Below are 17113 nucleotides of genomic sequence, written 5' to 3'. Positions count from 1 at the left end.
ATTTTAAGAGGGATGATACCATTTGATTTACAGTTCTAGAAAGCTCACTCTGCTAAGTGAAGATTGGATTGTTAGGAGCAAGAACGGAGGCAGGGAGACCGGTCAGGAGACTGTAGCTGTTGTCTTGATGAGAAACGATGGTGGCTTGGACTGGGGTTATGTGGTGTAGATGGTGAGAAGTGATAGAATTGGGGTATATTTTGGATTTGGAATCTATGGGACGTGATGGATGATTTTGGCCTGAGTACTAGGTGATTGGTGGTGCAGTTCTTACTCAGACATAGAGGGCTTGATGGTTCTGTTTTGTCCAGTCAAGTTTGAGATGGCTAATGGACACCCAAGTGGAAATGTCTAGCAGGCGATTGAGTATATGAATCTGGAGCTTGGGTGAGATTTGAAGGCTGACATGTTCATTTGAATTACAGAGAGGAGGCTGAGGTCTGGGTCCAGGACACACTGTCACTCAGAAGTCTGGAAGAGACATCAGCAAAGGTCACGGGCAGAGTGGCCAGAGAGGTCTCAGAGGACCATGTGCTGAATAGGTGCCTGGAAAGGAAAGTGTCTCCAGAAGGAGTAACTGGTGACCTCATCATTCAGTTTCAAATGTTAGCACCCAGCACCCATATTAAGATGTAAACCCCAAAATTTATTCTGCAGCTGCAAATGTAGTGACAACTAGAGCAAGCTGGGCCCATGGCCTGCCCACAGAAACCCTCAGCCACAGTGGGATCAGAAGCAGGGAGACTCTTGTCTCCTGGGGGTCTTTGCTGCAGTCTCGACCAGGATTTGTGAGATTTTCATTTCTTTACCAAAACAGCAGAGAGTGATGAGTTCGTTGTTATTTTTGCTTAAATGGCCGTTGTATATACAGCTGGCACACTGGGCCACAAGTCAGTTCTTAAAAATAAAAGCCTATGACCGCCTCAGTGCATGAAAAGACACATAAAAATGCTTACATTTTTAACTAATTTATGTTCTAATCCTGACAAGATAAGTCTCATAACAAATCATTTTCTAAATTTTCTCTTTTCTCGAAGGCAGTTTCTGTTTGGGAATTACCTTCAGCTTATGGAAAATTGTTATATTATGCGTTTGTCACTTGGTAAATGTGATACTATTGAAATGAAGAGTAGAGATTTCTTGCTTTCTACGTCTTTTAAAGTGAAAGCACAGCACACTCCAACAAACATTTTAAATTAAAGGGCAAAATTGGGGACTCCTATTTTTTGTATCATATACTATAATTTAATAGGTCCTTTCCCCTGCTGTGTCAAGTGCATTTTCTCTAAAACCTAAAGCAGGATCATGCTGTACGCAAGACGGTTTATTTTGGTGATTCTCATCAAGTTTGGAGAAATGATGGATTTGTTTTAAATTAATCAAAGCTGCATTTTCTTTCCAGAAGGTTCAGCGGACGACAAATACTTAGGCAAACTCTGTAAATGTTTATTCTAACCTTTTACACTACTGACATTTAGTTGACTTTTACAAATAGATAAAGCTGCTAAGAATATGGTGGGCTGATCGTTGGCAATAGATTGCAGTGAGGAGTATAATCGTGGTCATTCAGCCCAATACTAGATTCACTGAGTGAATGAGACTTGCTGGGAACAAAACATCAGGGAATAATCCCCTTCCAGAATTTTAACAGAACGAATGGTTCTGCTGCTTTGTATAAAAACAAAATTTGATCGTACCTGAAAATTCTCCATTTTTTTCTAAAACCAAGCTGGAAGTAGCTCGTTTACCTGGTTGGCGCAATCTTGTTTTTTAAAGACGAAAGCTCGAGAGCACAGCCCTAACGCGTAGCCTCACCTGCACGTGGCTTTACCATAGACATAGAGGAGTGAAATATTAAGCCGGTCTGACAGCTGTGTGCTTCCTTTTGTGTGAAGGTTATGGGATGTAACAAGCCTTGTCCTTGGATCCCCCATGAGCGGTTATCTTTTCAAGGTGTCAGACTTGTCCTTGGGTGGTTCCCCGTGTCCAGAGCCACGTGTAGGAGGTGCAGGGTGGGAGTGAAGGAGGCTCTTGGCTCTCTCCTCTCCTCCCTTCTCTTCTCCTGCCCTCCCTTCTGCACTTGGGGAAAATGAAGGTGAAGGGGCCGGGGGAAGACCACCCCTTGCCTGGGTGGTAATTGGTGGGGGAGAGGTGCTGTGATGGGGGGTTCTCCCGGGGAAAAGGCTGTGTCTGTCCTCCCTACCTGCTTCCCCAGTGTGCAGCACCGGGCGTGGAGACGCCCAGTAACTGCTTGTTGAACGCTGAGTGGTGGAGTGCAGGGCTCTGCACCTCCGGGGTCAGTAGCACCTCAGCAGAACCTCTTCCCTTCCCTCCGGCAGTTCCCTCCTCCAATCGCACACAGCCCAGTGTCGGGCCAAATCCCCAGAGCCCACACCTGGGGAGAGCACTTGATTTATATATTTATAAATATGTTTATGTAGAGGCCCCCCTTTATCTCCAAAGCCTCCACCCAGTTAAGACACCACTTATGCATGTGAAGAAAACACTAGAGTAATCTAGGACACAGAGCAATAATATCTGGCTATTAAGAGCAGCTTCTTAAATCAGATCATGGCATCTTCCCACTGAATAAAATCCAAGTGCGTTACCTTGGCTAATTTCCTTTCCCATCTCCTCTTGTACACCCTCTAGTTCCTTGAGCACTCCAGGCCCCTTCCTGTCTGCTCCACCCTTTGCCTGGAATGTTCTTCCGCGGTTCTTCACCTTTCTGATCTTTTAAAGATCCACTTAACTGGTACTGCTTCACGGAGGTCTTCTTTGGCCTTCTCTCATCCCCTCTGTCCCTTTACGTTATTCCTAGGCATGTTGCATTTTCCTGTGTGTTTGCTTTCTTGTTCATTATAGCTGTCACATTTGATTGAATGTTCTCCAGGCAGGACTGTCTTCTGATTTGGTTAGCATCTAGTCTATGCCTGGATCAGAAGAAACTCTCAGTGACTAAATATTTGTTTAAATGCGTGAATGACGTGTCAACCTACATTTCATCAGAAAAGGTGCTTCAAGTAGGAAAAAAAAATGTTTTTCTTCTTTCTCCTTTCCGATTCTCAACATACAGTACACACACACAAACAGTATATTCTTAACATACGGTACACACACACAAACATGTCGTTCATGTTAGAAAAGTTCCCTAGTCTTGGGCTTCCCTGGTGGTGCAGTGGTTAAGAATCCGCCTACCAATGCAGGGGACATGGGTTCGAGCCCTGGTCCGGGAAGATCCCACATGCTGTGGAGCAACTAAGCGCATGCGCCACAACTACTGAGCCCGAGTGCCACAACTACTGAAGCCCGCGTGCCTAGAGCCCGTGCTCCGCAACAAGAGAAGCCACCGCAATGAGAAGCCTGTGCACTGCAACGAAGAGTAGCCCCCGCTCACCGCGCTTAGCCCGCGCACAGCAACAAAGACCCAACGCAGCCAAAAATAAAAATAAATAAATAAATTTATTTTTTAAAAAAAGAAAGAAAATTTCCCTAGTCTTGGTAAGGAACTGCCTTAAAGAGTGGGCTTGGTGACTTAGTGCCTATGGTCTGACTAGTGCCATTAGTGCCTTTTCTTCCTAAGCGTCTAATGTGCTTTGCCGTTTCCTTCTAGCAAGGAAAGCCATATGTCTTCGACAGAGTGCTGCCTCCCACCACGACCCAAGAGCAGGTTTACAACGCGTGTGCAAAGCAAATTGTCAAAGGTAAGTGCTAACTCTTCATTTCCTCGGGGCGCTTCAGAGTAATGGAAGACAGTAAGTGGTATTCGCAGCCTAGGAATCAATACCCTTTGACCATAAGCAGAGGCCTGCTAATTGGAAACACTGAATTATAGTGAGTTCTGGCCCTGATTTGCTGTGATGTCAGGCAAGTTATTTAACTCCTCAATACCTCCTTTCCAAGGAGATTTCTTTATTTCTTTTGCCACCTTTTGGGCAGAGTTATTCTGTCACCCAGAAGTTTAAAAGCAAGGTAAGCTATAGTCACGCTATTTCTGTAATGGTTCTGAAAGACTGCTGAAGGTATAGTACCTCCTCAGGAGAAAAATATCTATTCTGAGACTCCAGTTGTGTATTTTTGGTTGATTTATTTTGTGCATCTGTCTCTTCAGAAAGAAGCTTTTTTTTCTTTTTTAATTTTAAATTTTTTTATTGGGGTATAATCGATTTACAATGTTGTGTTAGTTTCAGGTGTACAGCAAAGTGAATCTGTTATACGTATACCTATATCTACTCTTTTTTAGCTTCTTTTCCCATATAGGCTATTACAGAGTACTGAGTAGAGTTCTCTGTGCTATACAGTTATCTATTTATATATAGTAGTATGTATGTGTCAATAGAAATGATCCCTGAAAGTATAGTCTTCAGGAAGAAGCTTTAAATGTGGGAAATTCTTGGGCATCAAGGAATTTTCTACAGCATCCTAAGATCACATTACCTTGCTGGTTAGTGAGTTGTTCTTGCTAGTCAGCATTCCTCAATGATACTTTCATCTAACCCACTTTCAAGCATGCCACCCAGATCCTGACATTTGTTCTTCCCCATAGGTAGCCTGAAGCCTGAATCTGTGTCTTAGAGATCAATCCTATTCTCTGGGACTGGCCTTGGTCCTGAAGGATCTGTGTCAAAATAACAGCAAGGAGACAAAGCAATTTACACGTTGCTCTACCTTGCCCTTTTAAATCGGGGGCAGGGTGGAGCTTGCCTTTGGGGAGCTCACCATCTGGACAGAGCTGAGGGGCATCTTTGCCTTTCATACTTTGCTTTTCATCCTTAAATCCTTGCCTTCAAATTTGAATGCTGCAGCTATTGTGCTTTCAAATGTCTTGATGCTGCCACTTTTATAGGCAGTGCTAGATTCAAAGAGTGAAAAGTAAAACAAACAAACAAACAAAAAAACCCCAAACATCTTGTCATATTAGATCCACTTATTTTTAGAAGCTGAGCTGACTAACCTAACTACTTGAAATGCGTGAAAATCAGCCCTGGGTACATCTGTTAGATTAATTCTGACCCTGGACACCTGCGTGGGAGACACCCATCAGAATGTAATGTTCCTTGCTGAGGTGTATGGTTATTCACATTCTTGTTGCAGACAGCAATTAAATTAGACGGTGTTCACAGTAAGATTATTATAGAAAATTGAAGAGAAAAAAAATATGCCTGAATATGAGCTTTTTTTGAATTAATCGTTTGGGCCTGTATCTGGTGGTAATTTTTGTCTTCTCTCTACTTCTACTCTTTTGCTTCTCTTTCTATCTAAACATATTTGCTCTTTCTTTCTGGAATATATAGCTCTAGTTTGCTTCTAGTCAGCCCTCCTTCCCCTCTATTGTCAGACTCTTCCATATTTTTATTAAAGTAAGATTAATCACATATGAGCCAGAATTACCTTGTTTTTCTCTCCTCCTTCATTATCAGCTCTAAATAGTATTTACTATGTGCTATGCTAAGCGTTAGGGCCATTTAAACACATACCTGCCCTCTCTAAGTTGACATTGTAATTAGAGATGGATACACTCTGTTTTTTAAAAATCCTGTGATTAACAAACAATAATAATAATCTTTGAGTCTTTATTTACTAGATAAGTTTGGGTCCTTTCAGCGCTTGGAATTCTCTATAATATATGAAATGCCAGAAATGGGCAATCCCTGGGGGGTTCCTGTGGACACCCTAACTATGGATAACTTGAGGCCCAAATATATAGTGAGCCACAAAGAAAACTATTTAGAATAAAATCGGGACTTCCCTGGTGGCGCAGTGATTGGGAATCTACCTGCCAATGCAGGGGACACAGGTTCGATACCTGGTCTGGGAGGATCGAATCCCACATGCCGCGGAGCAACTGGGCCCATGTGCCACAACTGCTGCACCTGCGCTCTGGAGCCTGTGTGCCACAACTGCTGAGCCCACGTGCCACAACTACTGAAGCCCGCATGCCTGGAGCCCATGCTCTGCAGCAAGAGAGGCCACCGCAGTGAGAGGCCTGCGCGCCACAGTGAGGAATGGACCCCGCACTCTGCAGCTAGAGACAGCCCGCGTGCAGCAATGAAGACCCAACGCAGCCAATAATTAATTAATTAGTTAATTAATTAAAATAATAATAATAGAATAAAATCAGGCTCTGACATGATATAGTAAACAGACATTTCTTGGGCACCATACATATAACACGAACATACTCATTTTGTAGCAATAAAGAGTATCTTATTCTCCCTTGAAAGAAAATTATTAGGGGCATAATGAAGACCAAGTTTAACTTTTTTTAATATCCACTGAGGCTAGTGTGAGGGGAAGTGGCTGTGTATTTCTGCATCAGCAAGATAAAATGTAGGCATATAAGAAAGAACTGCTTGGAATACATTACTAGGTACAGCTGAGGCATCTGTGGCCATGACAAGCCCTATTTACATCAAGTATGGAAGGTGGTGCAGTGGAGGTCTTCTTTTTCTAGAGGCCAAGAATTGAATCAAATGACTTCTAAAGGAAGTTTAAATCGCAGTCTCTGTGATTCATGGTAATGTAGTGGACTGGTGAGCTTTCTTTTCAAGTCTATCTAAACCCTTAATGTTTTTGAGATCAGGAAGACTCCTTTTAACTGGACAGCTTTATTCTCTCTCAGTCTTTGCATTCCCTTCAACTTCACTGAGTTAAAAAAAAACATCTCGAACATTTGATTGTAGAATCCTGGCACCTCCCACGCTCCCCTTTTTATCTGGTGTGTATTTCTCAAAACATCTTCTGAAAGCGTCTGTAGAATCTCTTCCAGTTCTTCTAGAAGAGGTTATAGGGCTTGTGAGTACCAGCATGGTAAATAGAAAGGTTCCTATGGATGCCCTAGGAATTAAAAACCGTGGTTACCGGACACTATTACTGAAATAAGAGTAACTGCGTCCCAGCCTACAGAAGCCACCCCTGGCATTTGCCTTCCAAATTAACTGGATGTAGACCAGCCAGTGCTAGAGAAGATGGTTTCTTGTTTTCCAGTTCTAATTTCTTTAAATTGCATTCATTTAGTTGTTTCTTTCATTCATATTTTTATGAAAGTATATTAGGTATTTGCCATGTGGTAAGTACTGCTAGGGACTGGAGTCACCAAGATACGTAAGACTACAAGAATCTTTGAGTATAGGGAAAGAGACAGACGCATGCACAATTATCATACACGTGGGGATTATGTGCTTTAGGATGGGTGTGTGCAAAATGCTATGGGAGCACAGAAGAAAGTCACTACTGGTTTTGGTGGGTAGAGAGGAGGATTGGAGAATGAAGGCTTCTTGGAAAGGTTGGGTTCTGAGGAGCATAGAAAATGCAGGGTGGTACAAGCAGAAGAAATAGCAAAAGCGAAAGCATAAAGACCCAAATTATATGGGCAGCTTAGAATGGTACAGGGTGCATGGCTATGAGACCTAAAAAATTAGACTGGACCAGAATTTGATAGAAATTGAAGGGCTTTATCTTATAGGTGATGTGGACCCATTGAAGAGTCACAAGCTTAGGATATTATCAGATCTATTTTATTTTATTATACATGACTCTTAAGAAGAATTATATTTATTTAGCTGCTGATATCTGTCAGGCACCCTGTATGCATTTTACGTATGTTATTGCATTTTAAATCTTTACAACTTTATGAGGTGTGAACATTATTATTCCCTTTGTACTAAAGAGGAAATTGAGGTGAAGTAACTTGGCCAGGTCGTTGAGGGAGTAGTGAAGCGAGGCTGGGCCTTGAACCTGAGTTCGTCTGACTTACTTGAATTTTACTATCCTGCCCCCACTTTTCTGGTGGGCCCATAATGAGCATTTGATAATTATTTTATGAGTTGTTCCTTTTCCATCAGACCATATGGACCACATTGCAAAAAGACAGGGGTAGGAATGGCGGTGGGGAAGGGGAGAGGGGAGAGAACGGAGAACGGAGACTGGGTTCCAGAGCTGAAGGGTGGCCCTGGCTGTCTGCCGATAGTGAGACACACTTCCATTCTGAAGACGCTGCACGCCCTCACCTGGGCACAGTGCCTGCCCTCGGACTGGTGGGGCCAGTATCCTGGTTGGCCTCTGGCATTCGGCAGAACGGCCTCTGCGTTCTCTGGGCACCGCCTGCCTGAGTAGTGTGGTTGGCTGGCAAAAGCCTTAGGATTCCAAGCCAGGGATGAGTTGCAGCCACTATTGCCAGGGGCTCTGGTGCCACGACCAGGCCAGTGTTTCACCTGGAGAGTCGATAGGAGGCCACAGCAGCCTCCTCAGGCACCCTGGTGCGTAGGTATGATTATGTCTTCCCCAGATTCTTACCTGATAATGGAACTAGCTCTTCTGCTTCAGCAAGACCTGGACTCAGAACTAATAAAACCTAGGATGGAAAGCTTGGGTCTAAAGGCTGCACCGGGTAGCAGCAAGTATTTTCAAGGACCCCGTTCCACTCCTCCCTCCAAGGGCTCTTCCCACCCGCTGTGGACTCTCTCTTTTGGGTTTGCTTGGCCGCTCGATGGACGTGTGCTGTGCTCGTGGGGCGCCGCTGGCTGTGTGGTGTGAGCTGAGGTCACATCACGCCAGACTCCATCACAAAGAAAGGTTCTGTCCAGCTGGGCTGGTTCCTGGCTCTGTGGCTGGTGTATAGAAACAGTCATTATGTTATGGCGGAGACTCTGAAACAAATGCTCTCCTCGGCCCCGGGACCTGTCCCTCAGCGTGATGAAAGTGCCTTTCTCTGTGGGCTGTTTCTGCGAGAGGCAGGCGGGTTGGTTGTGTGGCTCAGTGGCACCGAGCACAGGCCTGTTCCCTCATCTCTCTGTGCTTGGCGGGTGTCCATCTCCCCGTATCTCAGTGGTCCAGCCCCAGATGCACTTTTGTGCTGCGCCCCCCTCCCGGCCTCTCCTCTCCTCTCATAAGCAAATACAGCCTCAACAACAAACAAACTCCCCCAGACCTGGAGTTTGGAAGAAAGTAGAGAACACTGGGTTTGAAGAGTTTTCTGTTTTCTTTTAAAATTACCTTCTGATTCGGAATCCAGTTGATAGAGGGCGGCATCAGCCCTGTTCAACCTTGAGCACCAGAGGTGGGTTCTCCAACAACAAATTAATTGTAACATGATTCTGAACACTTTAAAGGCCACACGGGGGATGGGGAAGTTAAGCTGTGACAAAGTGAGAGAGTGGCATGGACATATATACACTACCAAACGTAAAATAGATAGCTAGTGGGAAGCAGCCGCATAGCACAGGGAGATCAGCTTGGTGCTTTGTGACCACCTAGAGGGCTGGGATAGGGAGGGTGGGAGGGAGGGAGGGAGATGCAAGAGGGAGGGGATATGGGAACATATGTATTTGTATAGCTGATTCACTTTGTTATACAGCAGAAACTAACACAACATTCTAAAGCAATTATACTCCAATAAAGATGTTAAAAAAAAAAGGCCACACGGAGTTTGTCCTAATGGGCTTTTCTTATGTGTTCTCTTTTTCTCAAAAAAAAAAAAAAAAAAATAAGAAATTGCCCGCAGTGTTGAAATAGCTGCAGCAAAGAATCAGGGATTCTCCAAGTAAGAGTCTCGTGTGCCTCTCAGCTCTCTACCCCAAACAAGCGATGCTGTCCGTGAGCTCTTGTTTGCATATATGTGCCCCAGTCCTTAACCTGAGGGAGTTTGGTGAGCGGTGACTCGCTAGGAGTTAGGAGGATTGTGCATTCTCTTAGTGAGGGTGGATTTAGAGGGCTGGACTGAGCCTGGGGGTTGTCTGCGGGGCAACATTCAGATGCCTTGGTCCCACTGCTTCCTGGCGGAGGAAGAAGCAAGTGCTGGGTTTTCTCCCATCTGCAGAGCTGGGTTCTGAGCTGAGGTTTCTTCAGCGTGGGGCAGTTGTTCAGGGCCGCCTGTATGTGCAGGCGAATGAGTAGGGTGGCCAGCGGCTGCGATGAGGAACCCAGGGAGCTGGACCCCTGGCCTTGGCTGCCGTCTTCCTGCCCCAACACCTGAGGTAAGGGGTCGTCCCAGGCTACTTCCTCCACAGGGACTTAAGATAAGAAAGAAAGCCCTTTCAGTGTGGGGGAGAGGTTTAGTCTCTAATAAACAGGAGTTTTAGCGCTGGGATTGTGGCTGAAATTCTCGTTGTCTGGAGTTGTTTGTGCCATGGATATGTAGAATTTGAAAACAACCACCAAGGGTGGAGACCACTTTCTTTGGTCCCTGAAAGCCTGTCACATTTGTGGTTGTGTAGAAGCTCTCCACTCTGGCCACCATTTTCAGACTGTAGAAATCTTTTCTCTGGGCAAGTTGGCACTTTTGAGAAAACTGAAGCTTGAACCTCCAACCCTTACACTGTAGTCTTCACGTTTTTTGCTTCCCCCGTTACCAGGGAAACCATTACCAGAAGTTGGATACGTGCGAACATTTTCTCTCTCTCAATATAGCTTGACACAAACTCTTGAGGGCTGCCAGGATTAAAAAAAACTGCCACTTAATTTTTCTTTTTTTAGCTACCCGAGGGAAAATCCTGCTTTCTTTTCTGATCCCAGTTCACACTCCAAAACCTCAGACCAGTACAATGTGCATTAAAATTTTTTTTTTTAAAAGACCCAACAGGGGCTTCCCTGGTGGCGCAGTGGTTGAGAGTCCGTCTGCCGATGCAGGGGACACGGGTTTGTGCCCCGGTCCGGGAGGATCCCACATGCCGCCGAGCGGCTGGGCCCGTGAGCCATGGCTGCTGAGCCTGCGCATCCGGAGCCTGTGCTCCGCAACGGGAGGGGCCGCAGCAGTGAGGGGCCCGCGTACCGCAAAAAAAAAAAAAAAAAAAAAAGACCCAACAAAACAGCAGAAACTAACCAGCATCATAAAATTGAGAGAGACCAAGAAAGCAAACCAACCAACCTAATCAGGGCCTGAAATAGATGGAGCTGATTGGCTGGCTTGATTTTTCTGTAAGTGGCCTTGGAGAGGACACCCCCTTATGGGGCTCCTGTCCCCACCCCTCCGTGCTTTTAGGAATGAGGACTTCCTCCCTTTATATAGAGATGGTGGGTCAGGGAATATTAATTATGCATCATTCCGCTTTCAGTGATGTTTATGTGGATGAAGTAGGATCGAGGGAAATGAGCACTAAATATATTTTAATCACCTTTGCTGCTTTGAAAGAATTCCCACAGATAAATCGTCAGCTCATAGCAGGGTCAGTCCATCTGTCCGCACGCCTCCCCTTGTCCCTGGATGAGAGAGAGGGAAGCGGCCTGCAGCGTGGGGCACAGTCTGCTTCTTGTTTAACTAAAAGAAATTCCCGATGCTCTTGGGCCAGGGTCATCTCGCTAGCACAGTCACTGAAAAAACAGAGGCCCTAAATTCGAGTCAGGGCCCAGTTGGTTTCCGGGCTGATCGGATTGTCACCGTGTGTCTCAGCTTATAGAGTGGGACCCTGTCCCCCCAGCTGTGGAGTAGCTCTGCTCTGAAGGGGCTTAGCACGGCCTTCTCAAGACACCTCCCCAAGGAGCCTGCCGGGGCCAGGGTTTAAACCGACCCAAATCAGATCTGCAGGAGAGAAATCCTATTCTACACCTCACTCCAGACACTCAGGGCACGATAACGTTTTGGGTTTTTTTTTCCCACCTCAACTGATCTCAAGAGATCAACGTGGAGAAGAAAACTCAAATACCTTTCTACTAAAAAGAAAATACACTGCTCGATACCTGTTTCGATTTTGATGTTACCAGGAGAAAGTGTGTCTGCCTCCTTCTTCATTAATATATTCTGTAGACATGTGAGTCCATTTCTTTTTATTTTGTGGAGAAGTGGAGGCCCTCGTTCCTGCTTTTATCTCACAATTCTACTTAAAATGCACATGGAGTTGAAATATATCATTTGTGTGAAAAATGAGGTGGGCCATTTGGAAAATGCAATTTTAAAAACAGGCAACCAGCACTAGCATGCAATCAAAGTAATGAGTTAATTTTAATTTTTTTTCTTGCTCACAGATGTCCTTGAGGGTTATAATGGGACAATTTTTGCGTATGGACAGACATCATCAGGAAAAACGCACACCATGGAGGTAAGGTTGCAGCGTGCTGTTATGTCGTCTCTGAGATGACTGAACGGAAGTGGTGCTTCCAGCAAAATGCGAGGTGCATGCGGCTTTTTGACTGGGCAGTAGATGGTTAAGGGATGGTTATGTTCGTGTCACAATTTTTTGTGTCTTTGAGGAGTTTTAAAAATATTGTTGAGTAATAAAATCTCAGGAGTTCAGTATTTTAGAAAATCCTTTGTTGATAGCTCTGTCAAAATAGGAATAATAAATTCTATTTAAAATAATCATCGATAATCTAAACAGTGGTGTGAATATCCCTGTGGACTGCCGCCCCAATCTTACTGAGAAAGTCTGCTGTGAAAATCATTTAGTCTAAGAAGGGCCTCTGGGGAGGTGAGTCTCTTCTGAATAAATGAAAAATGGTAGGTCAGAGGTTGAGAGAAGTTGGCTTGTGGACCAAATGCAGCCCACAGACATATTTTTGTTTGACCTGCACAGTGTTTTTTGTTTTTGGTTTGTTTTTAATTGCAGGCAGTGTTTAAAATGGGATGGTTTCAAATAATTCTAAGTGTCCAACTTTGGTTGAAAATGCTGAAGATCTAGCAACTCTGGGTGAAATTTCACCATAATATAAAGTGTAAGCTTCACTGGAGCAGTGCTCTTCAATGTCTTGTTCACCTTTTTACTTACATTGCTATTGTGTGGGACCATGGTGGTCACCTAGGAAGGCTTCGATAAAGTATTTGTGAAAATGATAGCCTCATGGTGGCCCTGGCTGACCCACGTTGGTGGGGCTGGGCCCTCCACGCACATTGTGAGCAAGTGTTCAGCATCCTTCCCCGCAGACTTACACACCTGGCCTCTCTGTGCTCTTGAGGGTGTGACACCAGCTCTAACTGTTAGCCCTGGAGCTCTGTGGCTCCAGGCTGTCTTCCAGATGAGGCACGCCTGCAGACAAAATTGGTCCCCTTTACCTCTTCTTTTCCTGCTTTTTGCCATGGATCGGACTCCTGTGTGGTCTTTGGGGCTGGATAATTCTTCTAAAGGCTGGGCCCACCTGACAGGTGAGGCGAGGTGAAGAGCAGTTATTATAAGAAACTACACAGAGGAAGTTTGGGGAATTCAGCTTACAAGCAGCAGGGTAAGATGAATCCTTAATCCTTCAAGCTTATGTTTTTCATTTACTGTCCCCTCTTGGGAATGTCACCGAGACGCTGCTGCAGCATCGGTTTAGCTTATGAATCATTGCTATTGAAGAAGAGATTTCAAAGGCTCGAGGCTAAAATCCTCAGGGCTCTGATGTTCTGCTCACACCGATTTCAAGTGTGGGGTGTGCCTCTGGGGATCTCATTCCTGTTGTGTTGACTCGCTTCCCCCCCATTTTGCTGGAGACAGAGTGGTTCAGAGATTGTACGGATTAAAGGAAGCACGAGGTTTATTTGCCACCTTTTCTAGATGGAGCAGGACTGTTTCCTGACACCTGAGCCTTTCCGTCTCCTCTGCATCTCACATCCTACTGCAGTACTCCTTGGAAATGGTGGTACAGGCACGGCCGTCCCCACTCTCCGGCTCTGGCCCCTCGCCTGTCTCTCCTCCTGGGCCCCAGACCCTTAACCTTCTAGGTGCTAGAAAAGCCTCAGTGGCATACATTTCCTAAGTTCCACCCACTCCAGTAACCATGGACAGAACCTTCTTCATGGTTCATAAGGCATGAGAGAGAGAGAGAGAGAGATTGATTGATTGATTAAGAGATGGCTTCTCATGAGGGAATCATTCCTTAGTTCTTTGGAAAGTTACCAAACAATATACAATACAAAAAATGCCATATTTAAAATCCCCCCACATCTTACAAAAACGCCTCTATGAGTGACCTTTTAACCTTTGGGATTAATTCGTCTTTGGGAAATACAAGGTGTTTGCTAAATGTCAGAAATTTAAACTGTAAACTATCAAAGGAGAGACCTGTCCCCAGAGTAAAACCTTAGTTTGTGTTTTGTGTGTATGGCAGGGGTAGGTGGGTGTGAGGAGATGGCAAAGAGGTATGCCAGCTCTTTCACACTAAAATTGGAGAGGTCTTATTAAATGAGGGCATCGCCAGCCCTCTGTGACTCACGGTGTCAGCCACGCAACTCCTGGAGCAGTGCTGTGGGTCCAGAGGGAGCCACGGGACCTAAAGGGAATGGGATCCTGTGCGGGCCACTCTAACAGTTGCCTGAATTCTGTCTCCTTTCCATCCTTGCCAGTTTTAAAAGGTTGCTGGTAATGAGCTGCTTTTCTTTATCGTGACTTTGAAGGATCACATGCTTAGGCCCACAGGAGGAAGGAGAGGGGTGGCTGTGGGTCCTTTTCTAGCACCTTCTCACCCCCTACACACACTTCATCTGGCTCTTTCTGTTGGGTGATTTTAGGTCGGAGAAAAGGTAGGGGATATTTTAGAGGAAAACAGAGGAAAGGAGGAACCCGAAGCTGAAATCCAGAGGCTGTAGGAGACCAGGAAACCCAAGATCCTGGAATGCAATTAAATTTAGAAAAACCCTGCAGGGCTCTCACCATCTGAAAGGAGGATTTTATGTATTCAGCATTACACATTGTGATCCTTTAAAGGCTTTTGCAAGGGGCTGTTAACTCCCTGAATGGACAGAAAGTGTCACATTTAAAAGCTGTTTTTCATTTTAATCCCCTCCATTTTGGGTCTGACATCCAGTGGTGATTCCATACCTTCTCCTGAGGGGAACAAACAGATGAGCCGACATAAAATTGGGAAGATTAGCTTCCGAAAATGGCGCATTTCAGGCGGATTTTCAGTGCAAAGAGGAAATACTTGGCAGTGTTGGTGCCAAGCTCCATAGGACCCTTGGTGCACTGGGCCCTGGCTGGGCTCTGGCGGGCAGCGCTCAGGGGAGGGTTGGAAGAGAGGTCCCTGGGTGCCGGCTGCCCGGGGAAGAGAGGGCTGGGCCTTCGTTCAGCGCGGGAGGCTGGGAAGGGCTTCTCTCGGCCCCATGCCTCACTTTGTGGCCCTCTTCTGCACACGGATTTAGATGGATGGAGACACGCAATGTTTTTCCTTCTGCCCAAAGGGACACCTGGAGGCCCTGGAAGGGTGTGGGCTGCTCTGCTGCGAGGAGTTGCCAAGTGATTTTTAATGAGCCTGTCTGAGTGCGTTGGTGCTCTCGCGCTGACAGGCCCCCTGCTCTCCCATCTTAAGTGTTTCAGGAAACTGTCCTGCTTGGGAGGCTGAGACGGCCACTGGGGCTGGAACAAAGGGAGTCTTGTTCTGTGGCCAGTGGCCTGGGTCTGCTTTATGCTTTCACGTGTGCTCCGAGAAGGCCACCTTCAGAAGTGGGAAAAGTTTTTGAAGAGGATTATACAGGATGCAAGCATTAAAATGTCTCTTCTTTTTGCTTTCTGGGAGAAACGAGAAGACGGAGTGGGACATTCCCCTCGAGTCCATCCCTGATGCTCCAGCCGACTAAACTTGTCGTTGTTCTCTCAGTTCCTACCTTTGTTCTGTTACTCCCATCTCCTCTCCTCTGCCCACATCCTCTTTGTCCGTCCTTAATCTTACTCATCCCTCAGGATTTGGTGTCTCTCAAGGAAGCCATCCATATCACCCCAGCTGGAAGGGACTTTTCTGTTCTGAGTTTCTATAGCTCTTTGCCTCCTGACCACCTTTTATTGCCTGAGGTGACTGTTTATTGTATGTGTACATGTGCATTTCATTTGCAAAGCAGTCAACATAGATGCAGTGAAGACCTTTCTGGAACACCTCTCTGTCTCATACACACACCACACACATCCGTCCTCACCACGCACATACCCCACACCCCTCCATGCCACACACCCACCACACATCGATAGCCCTGCACACACATCCACATGCCACTCACACCCACACACTGCACACACCACATATACTGCAGATACACACACTACATGAACACACAGCCACAGCACACCCAAACTACATACATCACCACCACAGAAGTCAGCACTACACACACCCACATGACACACATCCACATCACACAACACACACCACACATACCACACACCCACACTATGTATGTGAACAGCACACACACACTACACACCATGTACATTAACCACACACACACACACACACACACACACACACACACAGATTGTTTGGGCAACCTCAGTTTACTGAGTATAGTCCCTCACCACTCCTGGGTTTATGAGCTAGAGCAAGCATCCCAGTCCCTAAACCTGTGGTAGACTTGGACATCCCTCTGTCACTGTGGGGATGGGGGTATTATTAGGTGTTCTCCAAATGAACGTGTGCTCCTTGTCTTGTTGGGTCTTGTTGCTCCTTGTTGGGTCTTCAGGGCAACAAAACAGGAAGTATCCAGACTCATCCTGGCTCTGCTTTGATTCTTACCCTGCCAAAGGCAAACAAGGGTTGTCGATACTTGTGTGCACCCAGAATCAATTGGAAGATAAATCGTTGAAAGGGAAAGCATCTAGGGAAACAGATTTGAGTCAGTTATAAATGATTTTTGGATTATTGATCATTCTTCTTTGGCTGTGGGCCACTGAAGAGAAGCTAAAGGATTATGATGAATTATTAAAGAGCTCTGGGTGGCAGCGTGGAGGGCACTCTTTGGACCCTCTTGAGTCAGATTGGCCCAGTGGTGTCGCATTTGACTGTGTTTTCACTGTAGGTACCATTTCTGCCAGCAAATTCTATAGTCCAGAGCAGGTGGGGTCCAATATTTGATTTGTTACATGTTTAATGATGGTCCAGGAGACCATCATAAAACATAAAACAAAAGGCCATCATAAAACAAAGCCAGTGATTTGGTTTTGTTTTCATTAGATATGTTTCCACCCCAAACCATTAATATATATGTTTTCAGACTCTTCAAGTCAAGTAAACCCCAGCAACTTCTTGAGAAAATGTATCATGAGCTGAATAATAACATTTATTGTCACTAAGTACATTATATATACTGTTTAAGTTATTATTTATTTATTTTTTTATTTGTTTTGCGATACGCGGGCCTCTCACTGTTGTGGCCTCTCCCGTTGCGGAGCACAGGCTCCGGACGCGCAGGCTCAGCGGCCATGGCTCACGGGCCTAGCTG

At 45.5% G+C, this 17113-nt stretch overlaps 1 protein-coding gene across 2 annotated transcripts in view; it reads left to right on the top strand.

Annotated features, from left to right (window-relative positions):
- KIF5C (kinesin family member 5C) overlaps positions 1-17113 on the top strand; it is a 167541-nt gene that overhangs the window by 52796 nt on the left and 97632 nt on the right. For both annotated transcript variants that reach the window (XM_067741992.1, XM_067741993.1), the window contains exons 2-3: positions 3614-3704; positions 11959-12032. In XM_067741992.1, coding sequence (XP_067598093.1) covers positions 3614-3704; positions 11959-12032 — 165 coding nt within the window. The remainder of the gene's footprint in view (positions 1-3613; positions 3705-11958; positions 12033-17113) is intronic.

The sequence above is a fragment of the Pseudorca crassidens genome, chromosome 6 (assembly GCF_039906515.1).
Source record: "Pseudorca crassidens isolate mPseCra1 chromosome 6, mPseCra1.hap1, whole genome shotgun sequence".
NCBI classification, from domain to species: Eukaryota; Metazoa; Chordata; class Mammalia; order Artiodactyla; family Delphinidae; genus Pseudorca; species Pseudorca crassidens.
This window is presented reverse-complemented; position numbering and strand designations above follow the sequence as displayed.